Consider the following 15,528-nt stretch of genomic DNA (forward strand, 5'->3'; position numbering starts at 1 on the left):
CTCCTGGGATTACAGCCTACTCCCCACTGCTCACAGTGAGTCATCAATACGCCAGTAAATTATAGAGCTGTGCAAGGAAGTCCACGTGTGGTTCATTTTGGAAGACTTCCCTCCCAGCTAGTTAAAATAATAAAATTCCAAGTGCTTAAAGAGATAAATTTTTCTCATCTGGAAAATTCACTTATCTGGAAAATGCTATTTTCCACAAAATGAGGCTATTTCTATGCATGAATAAGGAGGTAAGAGTAGGAGGAAGCATTTTGGGAAATGCTGTAGTGTAGCTGGACTTTAGGGTGAGCTTTGAGAAGGTCCTTTACTGTATTCTCAGGGGTAGGTGTAAACTTGGGCTTCCCCCATCCTTTTCATCTGGACATGGCTCATCCCAAGAGGTGGTGGGGACAGGAGGGGGACCCAGAGGCTGTGGTCAGGGTGCTCCCACTTGACCACCAGCTGACATCCTCATGATGAGTTACCGGCAGAGGCATCTGCCCTGATGTTCAGTGATCATTTGGTTTGGCGGCAGATCTGGCTGTCAGCAATGGAAAATGAGGTCTCTTTGGGACTTCTTCTGATCAGTGAGGAGTTCTGCACTGCAGGGCCTCAGAGAATAAGGCTGGCAGCTGGTGAAGTCTGAAAACCAGGCACCAGCCTTTCACTGCAGAGCAGTGGACTGAGTGGTTAACATGGCACTTAGGATGTTGCTATGTGTGAGGCGAAGGGATTTCCCTGTAAACAGCCTGCCACTTCCTGTAAAGGTTAGCGAGGGGAGGCTGGCATGGCCTCTGCAGCTGTCCTCCTGACTGACAGCACCACACCACAGTGATTCTGCCACATGGACGTGTTCCAGCTCCTGATGCATGAAGAGAATCCAACCCCCTGCTCCCGACAGGAAGCTGATGATCCTATAGGAATGATGGGTGTGGTAAATGGTGGGATTGGCATAGCTGGTGGTTAGATGGCCAGGGAGCCCAGAAAGCTCTGAATCCTGCTCACTTCCTTTTTAGCTGGACAGAGGGGTCCTGAAATCCGGCCTGAGAATCCAGAAAGCTGGGTCCTGCAGAGAATCTCCCCCAAACTGCCTCTTCACCTTTGTCAAAAGTCAATCATATGTGTGGATCTGTTTCTGGACTATTTTGCATAACTGATCCTTTTATCTTGACACCAATATCATGTGGTCCTAAATCCTGTAGCTTTATAATAAGTCCTGCAACTTTGTTTTTCTTCTCTGAGGCTGTTTTGGCTGTTATGAGTCCTTTGCATTTCCGTATGAAATTTAGAATCAGCTACAAAAACAAAAACAAAAAGATCATGTTATCAGTGAACAAAGTTTAATTTCTTCCTTTCTAATCTGGATGCCTTTTATTTCTTTCTCTTGCCTTGGTATATTGGCTAGATCCTCCTGCGCAATGTTGGAGAGACAGAAGCCGTGAGAGCAGCCATTCTTGCCTTGTTCCACATCTAGCATTCTTTCACCATCACGTATGATGGTAACAGTAGGATCTTCTCAGATGCTCCTTATCAGGCCAAAGAAATTCCCTTCCACTTCTATTTTGCTGAGAGTTTGTTAGGAACAAACACTGGCTTTTATCAAATGCCTTTTCTGTATCTATTGAGATGATCATATGTTTTTTTTTCTTTTTCTTTTAATGGCTGTTTCTGTTAATGTGGTGAATTATATTGATTGATTTTAAAATGTTAAACCAATCTTGAGTTTCTAGAACAAATCCTACTTGGGTCACCATGCAGATCCTTCTTATACAGTATTGGATCGAATGGCTAAACTTTTGTTAAGAATTCTTTCATCTAGGGGTAGCTGGGTGGCTCAGTTGGTTAAGCATCTGACTCTTGATTTCAGCTCCGGTCATGAGCTCAGGGTTGAGATCGAGCCCTGCATTGGGCTGTGCACTGGGTATGGAGCCTGCCTGAGATTCTCTCTCTCCCTCTGCCCTTCCCCTCACCCAAATAATGATTTTTACATCCATCTTGATTAGTGGTTTGTTTGTAGTTTTATTATATATCTTTGTTGGGTTTTGGCATCAGAGGAATGCGAGCCTCATAAAATGAGTTGGGAAGTATTCTCTTCCCTTTAATTTTCTGGAAGAGTTTGTGTGTAAATGTATTATTTATTCCTTAAATACTTGGTAGAACTTACTGGGGAAGCCATTTGCATATGGAATTTGTTGATGATAAATTCAATTTCTTTAATAGCTATAGGGCTATTTATGTTTCTTCTTGAGTGAACTTTGATGATTTGTGTTTTTCAAGAAATTTTGTCTACTTCATCTAAGTTGGATTTATTAGTTTATACGTTCCTGATTATCCTTTTAATACAAATATTTTTAATGATGCCACCTTACTCATTACTGAAATTGGTAATTTGTGTCTTTTTTTCCTTATCATTCTGGCTAGAGGTTTATCAGTTTAATTGATCTTCTCAAAGAACCAGTTTCATTGATTTTTCTTGTCTTATTTTTTACCTTATTTTATTCATTTCGGCTCTCTTCTTTATTATTTCCTTTTCCTGCCTATCTTGGGTTTCATTTACTTTTCTTTTTCTAGTTTTTTAGATAGCTTTCTTATTTTTAAAATATAGGGATTGGGGCATCTGGCTGGCTCGGTCGGTTGGGTATCCAACTCTTGGTTGGATGATGATCTCAGGTAGAGGGATGGAACCCCACATTGGGCTCTGTGCTTGGTGTGAAATCTGCTTGGGTCTTTCTCCCTTTACTTCTCCCTCAAAGTCTCTTTCTCTCAAATAAAAAAAAATTAAATAAAATTAAATAAAATATAGGCATTTAGTGCTATGAAGTTCCCACTAAGTACTGCTTTAGCACCACGAATTATGATTGGTTGTACTTTTATTTTTCAGTTAAAAACTTTTTTTTTAGTTAAAACTATTTTCTTGTTTATTTAGAAATTTCAAGTCACAGGTTATTTAGAAAATGTTATTTAGCTTCTAAATACTTGGTGATTTTCCAGCTATCTTTCTGTTACTGACTTCTAATTTAATCCCACTGTAGTCAGAGAACATATTTTTTATCATTTGATTCCTTTCACATTTATTGAGACCTGTTTTATGACTCAGGATATGGTCTGTCTTGGTAACTGTGTATACTTGAAAATAACATATATTCAACTGATATTGGATAGAGTGTTGTATAAATGTCAATTATGTTCAAGTTGGTTGAAAGCATTATTCAAGTCTTTTAGAGTCTTATTGATTTTTCTGTACTTCTATCAGCTGTTGAGAGGGTTATTGATTCTGACTATAATTGTGGGCTTATCTATTTCTTCTTGTAGTTCTAATGGTTTTTCTTCATGTACTTTAAGGCTCTAAGGTCCAGAAGCATTTAGGACACACATACTCTTCATAAACTGACATGTTACAAAATGACTGTGTCTTCCCTGATAATATTCTGAGCCCTGAAATCTATCATATTTAATATAAATATAGCCACTCCGGCTTTTCAGAAAAATTTATGTTGGCATGGTATCTTCTTCTATTCTTTCCTTTTTAACCTACTTGTATCTTATATTTAAAGTTGGTTTCTTGTAGGTAGCATATAGTCGGGTTTTACTTTTGTATCCAATTTGACAATCTTGGCATTTTTTTTTTCAATCTTGGCATTTTAATTGAAGAATTAGACCATTTACATTTGTTGTGATTATTGATATGGCTGGGTTTAAATCAGCCATCTTGCTGTTTGTTTTCTATTTGTCCTATCTCTTCTTTGCTCTTTCTCCCAGCCCCTGCTTTTTTGCGTTCTTTTGGATTAGGTTTTATGATTTCTTTATAACTCCTTTGTTGGTTTATTAGCTGAAACTCTCTGTTGTACCATTTTGGTGATTGGTTTGAGGTTCACATACACATCTTTAACTTACCATCGTCTGTCTTCAATTGATGTTATACCACATTAGGCGTAGTAGATAAACCTTACAACAGTATACTTTCATTTCTTCTCTCCCAACCTTTTTGTTATTATTGTCATAATTTTTTTCTACATATGTTACAAACCCCGTAATGCATGGTTATTATTTTTGCTTTAAACAGCTATCTTCTAAGGAGGCTTGAAAAATCCCCTACAAAATATTTATATTTACTCATGTAGTTACAATTTCTGGTGTCTTTCATATTTTCCCCCCAACTCCTCCCCTTTTCAGGGACTCTCATTACACATATTAGGCTGCTTGAAGTTGTCCCACTGGTGAGTGATGCTCTATTTCAACTTTTTCAGTCTTCTATGTTTGGTTCATTTTGGATCATTTCTATTGCTAAACCTTCAATTTCACTAATTCTTTCCTCTGTAGTGGATAACATCCTCTTAGTCCCATCCAGGATACTCTCATCTCAGACATAACAGTTTTCACCTCTAGTTTGATTTGGGTCTTTTCTATGCCACTATGTAACATGCTCAATCTTTCTTCTAGCTTCTTAAACATATAAAATAAAGGGCAGTGGTTCAGTGGTTTAGCACTGCCTTCGGCCCAGGGCCTGATCCTGGAGACCCGGGATCGAGTCCTACATCAGGCTCCCTGCATGGAGCCTGCTTCTCCCTCTGCCTGTGTCCCTGCCTCTCTCTCTCTTTCTCTGTGTGTCTCTCATGAATAAATAAATAAAATCTTAAAAAAAACATATAGAATACAGTTTTAATAATGGCTTCAAAGTTCTTGACTACTCATTTTATCAGGTGTCACTTCTGGATCAATTTCAGTTATTTGATTTTTTTGTGTTATAGACCATATTTCTCTGATTTTTGCATACATGGTAATTTTTAAAAAGATTTTATTTGAGAAAGAGAGAGAGAATGAGTAAGAGAGAGTGTGCACTCGCATAAGCAGGGGGAGGAATAGAAGGAGAGGGAGAAGCAGACTCCCTGCTGAACAGGGAGCCTGATGTGGGGCTTGATCCCAGGACCCTGGGATCATGACCTGAGCCAAAGGCAGATGCTCAACTGACTGAGCCACCCAGGTGCCCATCATACTTGGTAATTTCTGATTGGATGCTGGAAACTGAAATTTATCTTGTTTGGTGTTGGATATTTTTGTATAGCAGTAAGTTTTTTTCACTTAGTTCTGGGATCTAACTTGGAAATAGTCTGATTCATTTGGGTCTTGCTTCTAAGATTTGCTAGATGAGATCAGAGTAGAATTTTGTTTAGGAATCATTTTTCCTTGCTACTGAGGCAAAACTCTTGAGTACTCTATCCAATGCTCAGTGAATTATGAGGACTTCCACTTTGGCTGGCAGGAACCAGCACTATTTTCTGCCCTAGAACTCTGAGGATTCTGCCTCTAATCCTTTCATGTTGCTTTTTCTCTAGACACAGAATACCTCAAATGGGCACACTGATCAGCACTTAGCCAGTACGTGAGAGACCTTCTGCAGAGCCAGGGTCCAGAGTCCTCTCCGTGCAGCCCTCTCCTCTCTTCTCTGATATCTTGCCTTGTGAACTCAAGGGGATTACTGGGATCCACTTGGACTCTCCTTCTCTATGCTAGTCTGGAAATGTCCTCTAGACAAGAAACTGGGGCAACTGTAGGGCTTACCTCATTTGTTTCTTGAATCTCAGGGGTCAGTATCCTTTGCTGCCTAATGTCAACCATCTTGAAAACTGTTTTGAATTTTTAGTTGTTTCAGAAAAGAGACTAAGTCCAATATCTACTAATTCATCTTGCTGAAAAAGAAAAGCTCATCTTCATTTACTTGGGAATGAAAAAAATCTGTGGGCCAATGTCACCCATTTCTATATTTTCTAGAGGAAAAGAACTCAGAAATAACAAAGACTTAGAGGAATCAACTTATTAAAAAAAAAAAAAGTATTACTGGGGAATCCCTGGTGGCTCAGTGGTTTGGCATCTGCCTTTGGCCCAGGGCATGATCCTGGAGAGCCAGGATCGAGTTCCACGTCGGACTCCCTGCATGGAGCCTGCTTCTCCCTCTACCTGTGTCTCTGCTTCTTTCTCTGTCTCTCTCTGTGTCTTTCATGAATAAATAAATGAAATCTTTTTTAAAAAAGTATTACTATAGCAATTTCACAAGAATGTTAATGATTACTAAAGAGGAGAGCAATAGTAATTCTATAATTCATTAATTCATCCATGGACAGCAACCAGAAACATGACCAACTCAAGGCAACAGTGAGGCCTGCAGGAAAAAAGTGTTCCCCCATCCCCCCAAACTGCAAGAATTCCAAGCTCTCCTTACAGGTACTCATGAAGAAGCACCTCATGTTGCCAAAAATTGTACAATGCCCACACACCTCAACAGGGACTTAGAATTCCTCATAGACTTTCCCCATGCTTTTAACTTGTGAATAGCAAGTTTACACTGGGTAGCCCTTTCTAACTCAATAGTCACTTCCTTGTATGTGAAAGAAATCTAAGGAATTCTGTATTGAAGAACAGACTTTCATCTTTAGATCCATAGACCCTTATACAGAATGCTGCCCAAAGCCTTGGGCACTTGGTCCATAAGAAGTAGCTCTGAGACCAATAGTTGAGATACAGAATGAGGGTTTGGCTTTAAAGATGAACAGGCCTTCCACTGCCCTTTGCCCTCTTCTACTTCTCAAAGCTTATGTTAACATCAAGGAGGGGACAAACCCATAACCAGAGTCTTTTGACAATATTAATAAACCTACAGTGGTAACAGATCACCTTAACATAGGTCTCCAAGGTCCTGTTTCCTGTTACAAGGCAGCTAAGCCAAGTGTACCTCAAATATTCTATTTGTTCTTGACAGAAGTTTAACTGTAAGAAAAAATGAACATCACTGATTAAGAATCTAATTGGAAATTGAATTGGCTTTTAGATTAGAATAGCTCTAGGTACTCAGGGGAGTTGCTCTCATGCCCTGAACAACATTACATGACCACTTGAGTAAAGCTGAGTCCTTTCTCACTCCAGACCATCCAATCTAATCACTTCGGTATAAAATACTCTTTATAAGCAAGACAAGCCACTAGAAAGAAAAAATGAGTTGCAGAGAAGCCCAAGGTGCATTCTGGCGTTCTGGCAAGTGGATGGACACCATTGTGAAAAGGCTCATCTCTACAATAAAAATCAGACCATAGGCTTCTTCAGACGAAGGGTTTTAATTTCTGTGTATCATTACTGGGTTCCAATTTCAGGCCCAGTGCACTTTGAGACCTCACTTTAACATGGACTGCTGAAAAGTGAAATCTCACCTTCATAGGTGCCATTCTATTGGGGAAAATTGTGCAGAGAGGGCATTAGGAACAGCCAAAGGCAATTAGGGATGGATCTTGGTAAACAGACAGAGGTGGGAAGAAGCAGAACCTGCCTGGTTTGCACCTTTGAGCGACGGGCACTGTTTTCTGAGGCCAAGCAACAGCCTCCAATGGACCATGTGTTCCTGCTACTCCTCAGTCCTTCGGAGACCAGAGGGACCCGCAGTTCAGCAGATCCCTGTGATTTGACTTCCAGTAATTGATTTCTGTGGCTAAATATGTGAAGATAAATATTTACCACAATAATTTTGACTGTGGATATTTTCCTTATCCAGTGAACATTTACTGCACAAGCTGATCCATCAGCTTTTAAAGTTGTAGTATGCTGAGAAAGATTTTACCTCTGGCCAGTCATTTCATTTGGGAGCATAAAAAGCTAACGGAGCAAGTGACTCAGATCTTGCAACAGACTCCATTTTAGTTCTTCAACTGTGGCCATATACTAACAAGTATGAGAATCATTATGTGCAGTAAAAGAGAAACAGGTTAGGAATGGGGAAATTCGCATTCTGCTCTCACTCCAATAAATAATGATAGAAGTACTACCAGCTTTATATACAATGTCTCATTTAATCCTCCACACATCTAGATGAATGTATTATTGCTCACCCTTTCTATAGATGATGAAACTGGGGCTCAGAGAGGTTAAGGGACTTGTCTGAAGTCACACAGCTAGGATGGGATTCTGGTACAGACAATACCCATGGTCTTAACCAATAAACTCTATTTGCGAGACTTGAGTTACTTTTGTCTCCATTCCCTTCTGTATTCAAGGAAGGAATCAAATTGGCTCATCTTCAGTCCTAAAATGCTAGGCTTCTGTGGTTCCCACATGGGCCAGCTTTGCTATGTGACAGGTCCACAGAAGGGACCGCCTCCTTCTTGAACACACATCTGACAGCCAACAACACACTTGGTGAGAAAAGGGCCTGGGAGACAAGTGCGTGGCTGGAACTGCCAGATGCAGCATGCAATAGGACAAAGTATGATGTGCCTGCTGTGCTGATGGCATCCTGATGGGAGCCACATGCGCAAAGTATGACACGTCAATAAATGCCTTTGGATGGTGACCACTGGTCCCGCCATCTGTGATGCTGACAACCACACGGCAGTCTGAGCACCACTTGGCTTGGATGTCTCAGAGATGACGTTTGTTCCTGTTTCCAGGATGGCTCAAAATGAGAAAAGACAACCCTATAGACAAGAGTCAGAAGTCAGCCAGGCCAGATGCCTGAAGCCCTCACATGGGGAAGAGGCTCCAGAGCTGAATTTAGCTGTGAACAATAGCTACCACTTGATAAACAGAGTCTTGGCTCCCTTGGGCCCTGGGCGGGGGGTAGGGGTGGGGGTGGGGGTTCAGACTGCACTGTCAAATCACCCGTATGTAGAACCTTGAAAATAATTATAGCAGTTTCATTTCCCTACACTGGGACACATCTTGTTCCCTAAAACACAGAAAATGAAAGTGATTTAAAAGCAAACATCTCAAGACTTGAGAATTCTACATGCTTCTGAAAATGCTGGCTGGTACCATCAAGCTGTTCGTTCAGCTAATACAGCCCCTCCGTCAGCTGCAGCCAGGGACGCCAACTTCAGCCTGGTGGCCCTCCTGGCTCCTCCTGTGCCCCCTCTGGCCAGCTGGAGAGCTCTGGGATGTTAAGATTAGCAAGGACAGGGCCAGAGAGGGGCCTGGATAAGGTGTGAGCTGTGTATATCGCTGCTTTCCCTGCAGCAACAGAATCTGTAGACCGAACGTTGGGGAGTATGGGGGCTCCTTTCCCTGGGGCCAGCCCCGTGCCCTTCTAGGCCAGGATGAGGCTGAGCAGGGGACACAAGGCCAACGGGTCTTTCAGCCGCAGGCCCTGCCCCTCCTTTGGGAGGGAAGGGAGTGCTGTTGGTCAGCGCTGGGAGAGATGAAGACATGTGGGCATGTGCCCAGTGCAGGGGCACTGTGGCTCATCTGCCAGACGTCCAGGGGCTCTGCCAGGTACTGTCATTCGTCCTGTGCACACCTGCCCTGTGCACACCTGCCCTAACTACCCCATTTTAGTTTGGGCCAGATGACATGACCTGCTCCAGCTGGTGTCAGAGAGCCTCATGCCCAGGTGTCCCCATGTCCGGTCTGTGCTCGTCATCACTGGAGTGCCATGGACAGCTGCTCCTGCTCCAGTCCCAAGCCAGTGCCTTCCTGGGGCCACTGCAGTAAGGGCTGGTGGGGGCTCTGGTCAGCTTGGGCAGAGAGCACTGGGAACCAGCCCCCAGGCCCTGCTCTAACACTGCCCTTGCTGTGTGGCCCTGGTGTGATTGGCTCTTGGCCTGCCCCCATCCCTTGCCATCTCCTGCTGGGGTCTGGCTGCTGGGAAAGTCCTAGCTTCTGTCTGGGAAGTCATTCCGGGTGGCACTGATTCCACAGTTCCTGACTCACGCTGTCTTGGCGCTGGTAAGGGCTTGACAGACAAGGAGGACATGGCCCTTCCCCTCTGGGAACTGACTTTTTGGAGGGAGGGGGCAGGGGACAGACTAGATACAAATCAAATGACTGATTATACAATAGTAATTGTGACGCATGCCTCAACATAGTACAGTATGACAGGAGAAAAACAGGAGCTGTTGTATCTGATGAGGGCTGGCGCTGGGGTATAGAATTATCTAACCTGAGCCCTGTGGGCGAGTGGGAATGGCAGGAGGGTTCACTGCTGCAAAAACCACGTACTTAAGCCCCTGAGGCGGGAAGGACAACAGGCCATCTGAAGATTGGAGATGGTGCAGAGGGGCTTTGAGAGTCAGGAGGATAGAGTCAGAGGATAGGAAGGAGGGACCAGACGCGGGGCCTGCAGGCTGGTGTAAGGACTCTAGACAGAATGCCAGGCCAAACTGTGACTGTGGACACCTCCGGAAGAGTAGCAACACCTCTTCTGTGTCCTCCTCGCCCAGGACCAGCTGGGCCAACAAGGGCAGAGGCATTGCTGGTGATGCTGGTGGGGAGACACTGTGATGGGACAGAGCCTGGCTTGCTGCCATGGTTTCGAGGGCTCCTGCCTGCACCGCCCTCCTGCACACAGGCTCTTTCACTGCAGCTGGTGATCCTGGGCCGAAAACAATGTGGAGAATCTCCGGCCAGGGCTGTGGAATGGAGGGGATTCTATTTATAAGCAGAGAGGGGCTGAACAATGGAGCAACTGCCACCTCAATGGGTCTGCGGCCTGACCTCCTGTGGGACTCTGGAGAGCCTCAAAGCCAGGCCCCGGAAGAGACAGCGCAGGAAGGAGGGGGATTAGACAGCTCAAGGGCATGACGCCAGCTGCTTCCTCTGGGGTCCGATCACCATCAGAGAGCAGCTAGTAAGCCCCCATCTGCACCTGGTGTGTACCAACGTGAGCTAAACTGATTCAGCCTCTGCCCCACCTCCCTCCCCGGGGTTGTGGTCTAGACAGACTATGACCATTTACGAGGCTGGAGCCAGCAGAATGGGGGCAGGTAACCACATGATAGTCAGAACGTTTGCTGTGGTCTGTGTCCGAAGTTGGCTCAGGTGCATGGGGTAGGCTGGGCAGGTGCAGAAGGGGCTCAGCAGTGTCTTTGGCACAAGCAGGCAGGTATTTCTTCCAAAATAATGACTATATTGGGGAAGAAGAGCCTTGAGAGCCAATGGTGGATGGCCCGGGCCTAGGGGAGGTTAGAGGCATGCAGTGCCAGGCTGGGTAGGGGGCACTGCTTGGGTTCCTTCTGGCTCTACCAACACCTGGCTTAAGACTCAGCAAATGACTGAACTCTCTTGGCTTCCTGCTCTCATCTGGAAAATGTGGGTCACAGTCTCTAGCTTGTAGGTTAAACGTGAAAATGCCCGTGAAGTGCTTGCGATAGACAGTACGTGGCATATAGTAAGTCTCTGGTGAATTATCACTACTATTATAATTGAATGCAAGAGAGGAACGTATGTTAGAAACACAACCCACAGGAAGCAAGCTATGCTTCTGTCCCGCGACACCAGCAACGAAGCAGCTCCCAGCATGAGTTCCAAGGCATCTGGCTCCAGCAGAAGGAAGGGTTCCCTGGTCAGAAAGATTTGGGAAATGGCAGGCTGTTCCATCTCACTGAATTACAAAGCAAATTTGCATATTAAAGGCTCAAAAGAGGTCTTTCACTATGAAAATCTGTTAAATTTTGTTCTGTCCGTTATTTGACCTCTGTCCAACTTATTTGACCACGGAGCCCTTTCTGTTTTGGCTGAACATGAACTTCCCACAGGAATCACTTCAAACACAGAAGTTTAGGGGCCAACATAGTCCTAGTCCAACTGCTGGTTTCACACGTGAGCAAGGCAAGAGCGACAGGCCAGGGAAAACGGGGTAGGAGGGAGACACGGATCCTGACGGACCAGGTAGGGGGGTACACCTGCCCCTGCTGCCCACCCGGCAGGCAACACTGAGTAGTGCCGAGTGGACGCGTCAGCCTGTGCTCAGGGGCGCTGGCCGGGTGTCCCGTGAGACTGTGGATGGAGCCCACGGGATGATGACATTGGAGGGGAGGGAGGGACATAGACTCAAGCTTGGGAGGCGTGGGGGCACCACTCCGCCTCTAAAACCTTGTCATAACCGGCTACACGGAGGGAGGAAGGAGGGGGAGGACCCATATCGGGAGGCAGGGTGAGGTCAAGAGGTGGTGTTCAGGAACTGACAGTCCACCTGTGCTGCTATATATATATATATATATATATATATAGAGAGAGAGAGAGAGAGAGAGAGAGAGCGCGCGCACAAGTATGAGCAGATGGCCCAACAAGCAGCTGAAATACAAAATGCATGTCTCTCGTTGACAATTCATAAAGATCCTTTACCTTGGATTAAAGGCAAAAAGAAACACGTCCACGGGAGTGAGGTTCTCTTTCAGACGCTCCCCTGGAGCGGAGAATATTTCTAGTTATTGCAGTTAAAAGGGCTCTCAGAATGTGTCCCACAGATGACCTGCGAAGCTTGTTAACATATCCAAGGGCCCACGTCAGCTCTCGGATCAGAATCCCAAATTAAAGTTGAGGACTTCTGTGTTAGCGCTTCATTAAGTGGGGGATGATCCCTTACCCAACGGGGTTCTGTGTTTGATGACAAGAGGCTCAACAGCCGTGTGGAAGATACCCCCCACTCCAAACCGGGGGAGGCTGAGGCAGGAATCTAGAGCTCTTTACCCTGGAGGTAGGGCAAGGTCCTTTGAGGTGAGAGCATTCGTCTTCATTTAGTGAGAACCTGCTTTGTGCTGGGTGCTCTCTGTCACTTCAACCTGCACATCCCTGCAAGATGCCCTGCAAGACCAGCCTTCCAATCTCCATCACCACCAAGGGAAAGGCCCTCAGGACACCAGGAGGCTGCAGACCTCGTGTGCTTCTGGTGACACAGCCCCGTGAGGGTTAGGAGTGGGTCAGCCTGCCCAGTCCACACCCCTCCTGCAGCGCCAAAGACCTGACCCAGAAACTTCTCTGGAGAGTTGCCAGAAACAGAGAGCAATGCTGAGGGCAAGCACTGGGATGCTAACGCAGACAGGCAGGACAGCAGTGACGGGACCTCTGCCTCAGGTCTAGAGGGCTTCACAACCATGGCAACACGCCAGGGGACTTGCACGCACACCTATCTTGTTATTCAGGTTCTCCTGTCCCCAAGAAACCCATTTTCTGACCTTTTATCACTGTATCACTGTGTTGTCATCTGAAGCACCAATTACAACTGTATGACATTTGTGTCTAGAAAAGCCAAACAAAACACAACCTTGCTCATTAAACTGTCTTCCCTTTTTCCTTCCTGCCTCTCCTGGGCCACCCCAGCAGCCAGCAGGGCTGCCCACCTCCCCACTGCAACTGATGGTGCCACGACAGTGGGTGAGCCTCCTCCTGGGCTCGAGCAGCCTCTCTAGGCCTTTCCCCTCCTGGGGACCCAGGCCCCACACTCCTGCGGCTCTTCAGGAAAGGCTCATGCCCCTGGGAGCTCAGGTTTCAGCACCAGCATGCAGGCCCTGCTCTGAGATGACCCCTGCCACCTACTAGTGTAATCGACCCCAGAAAAGGCCGGCAGAGGGGCTGAGGCACCGGCAGTGCATTCCTCTGTGCTGCCGCCAGACAGCAAGTGGCGGGGGCGTTAGTGGGTGGGGCACAGCTGATAAGGCCTTATGGAAAGATGTCACCTGCCACCTCGATGGAGGATTAACGCAGAGAATTCCAGGTCAAGGGTTTAGGCGGAACCAGCTTCTATTTATAAAAAAAGAGCCTCAGGGGGTAAAGAGGAGGGCAGGAGACTGGCTGGGTTTGGGTGCCAGTCGGCAGGATGACCTGCTGAGGCCCAAGTCAGCTCTCATCACCTGGCCCCCTTTAGGGTGAAGCCCTCCATTGCGAGCTTTTCCCAGGGAATCTGAGTTCCTGCTCTCAAGATGGCCCCTTTGTAGGAACTAAAGAGGGCGCAGGCAGGGGGAACAAGCCCCACGTCTGGCAGTGTGGATGTCATGGGGGCTGAGCCCAGCTCCACAGCTGAGGGGCCTCGTGTGACAGCACGGGGATGGGGGTGGTGGCGGGATATTCTTTCATTCCACAAGGTCCCAAACGAGTACGTGTTAAAGAACTCGGATCAAAGCTGAGAGAGGCACAGATAGCCCCTACTCTTCCTAGGCCACAATGGGAGCAGGATACATCATCACCCAGGGGGCACCGGGGACCTAATTCTGGTTTGGGGTTCCTGGAACCCAACAGTGATGCATGATGACACTCCTTTTCTGAGGGCCCCAAGAGCCACTGAGCTCAACACCCTGGGGTGTCCAGGCCCAATTTCAGGCCTACTGAATCACAATCTGCAGGCCTGGGGCTCAAGGGGCTTTACTTCACACAGAACCTCTCAGGGCAGGATCAGCAGAGCAGGTGGTGACGGTGATGCAGGGGCAATGCCCCCACGCCCACCCACCCCAACAGGCTGACCGAACCAGTGAGATCACACTGGCTGTAACGTGACAGATTCAATCACATGGAAAACTTTTATTAAAACATTTTAAAATAGAATTTTCCAATATGTAAAACTTTGAACAATCCTTCCTGACCCTCCCCTGCTGTGACCCGAGCCAACGCACGGTTGCATCCTGGCCTGAAAGACGACAAATCCTCCCGTCTGCTTTAGATGTGAAGCAGTTCTTGTTTGTCAGCAAATGCCTAGGACACCATAGGCCTGAGAAGTAAAACATGCCCAGACCCAAAAGATATGGCATTTCACACACTTTGATAAGACGGAAGTTGGGGGCCCTTTGCCATCTTGGCAAACACGTGGCCACAGTGTCAGTGACAGCAGCGTCGTCTCAACTGCAGGCCTGTCCTGGGGTTATCTGCACTGTGGTTAACAGACAGCGGACCAGGCGGGGTGGCCGATGTCACTGTCACTGGAGATAAAGGCGCTCTTCTCCATCACTCTTCTCCAGAGTCAAAGAAATCAGCTGCGGGACACAAGCACCCAGAGCCACCTCGACAAGATGAGCTGACGGGGCTGGTCCAAGGGCAGTGTCCTTGTTATCAGCATGCACTGGCCTGTTTTCCACGCTCGCCTCATGGCTGCCTGCACTTTGATTTCAGGTGCCACGAGCTCTTCTGACTTGGCTGATGCCCGCACAAGGGAGTTCCCTGCCCTTCACCCAATCACAAGGCTGGTGTCTCTAGGGTCTGGATGTCCCACAGGAGCAAGGACACGAAAAGGAGATACCCAAGTTATGGCCTCACAAAGGTGGCTGGCCAGCACTCAGTCTCTTCTGTAGGCAAGGGCCAAGGCTCGAGGAGAGTCGGTGTCATAGGAGAAGCTTCCACCCCCCCTCTTCATGCATCCATCTCCGATGCTGCTGACTTCTGGTGCCAATCTTGAAGATATATACATGGCTGGTTGGCCGGAGGCTGGGAAGTTTTCTCGGAGCCACAGCAATGAGGAAACCCCTCTCCCAGGCTGTGACCTGACAAAACCCACATATATTCAGCATGGAAACGGACCAGAGTTTAATAGCGGGGAGGGGGGCGGTGGGGAGAGGGCACCCATAATAACCAACATGAAATAGAAAAGATATGAACAAGCGATCAAGCATCTCAAGAGTTTTGGTTTCTGCTGTTTCTGTCTGGGTGTGTGTTTCAGTGCGAATGTCCACGTGGAGGACTGCTCCAGTGTGGCTCAGTGAAGAGGAGCTGAGAACGTGGTTGGTCTCAGGATCGGAAAGGAACACGGACACCCACTCAACTTCTCCAGCCACCAAAGCCCTGGACAGACCTGTAAGGAAG

The 15,528-nt window shown here is 46.7% G+C and overlaps 1 protein-coding gene across 5 annotated transcripts in view; it reads right to left on the reverse strand.

Moving 5' to 3' along the window:
* Positions 1-14,236: 14,236 nt before the first annotated feature.
* Positions 14,237-15,528, reverse strand: part of NUP214 (nucleoporin 214) — a 103,984-nt gene continuing 102,692 nt past the window's right edge. For all 5 annotated transcript variants that reach the window (XM_049114400.1, XM_025475506.3, XM_025475507.3 and 2 more), the window contains one exon: positions 14,237-15,517. In XM_049114400.1, the coding sequence (XP_048970357.1) occupies positions 15,484-15,517 (34 nt within the window). In that variant the 3' untranslated portion in view covers positions 14,237-15,483. The remainder of the gene's footprint in view (positions 15,518-15,528) is intronic.

This window comes from Canis lupus, chromosome 9 (assembly GCF_003254725.2).
Source record: "Canis lupus dingo isolate Sandy chromosome 9, ASM325472v2, whole genome shotgun sequence".
Taxonomy (NCBI): Eukaryota; Metazoa; Chordata; class Mammalia; order Carnivora; family Canidae; genus Canis; species Canis lupus.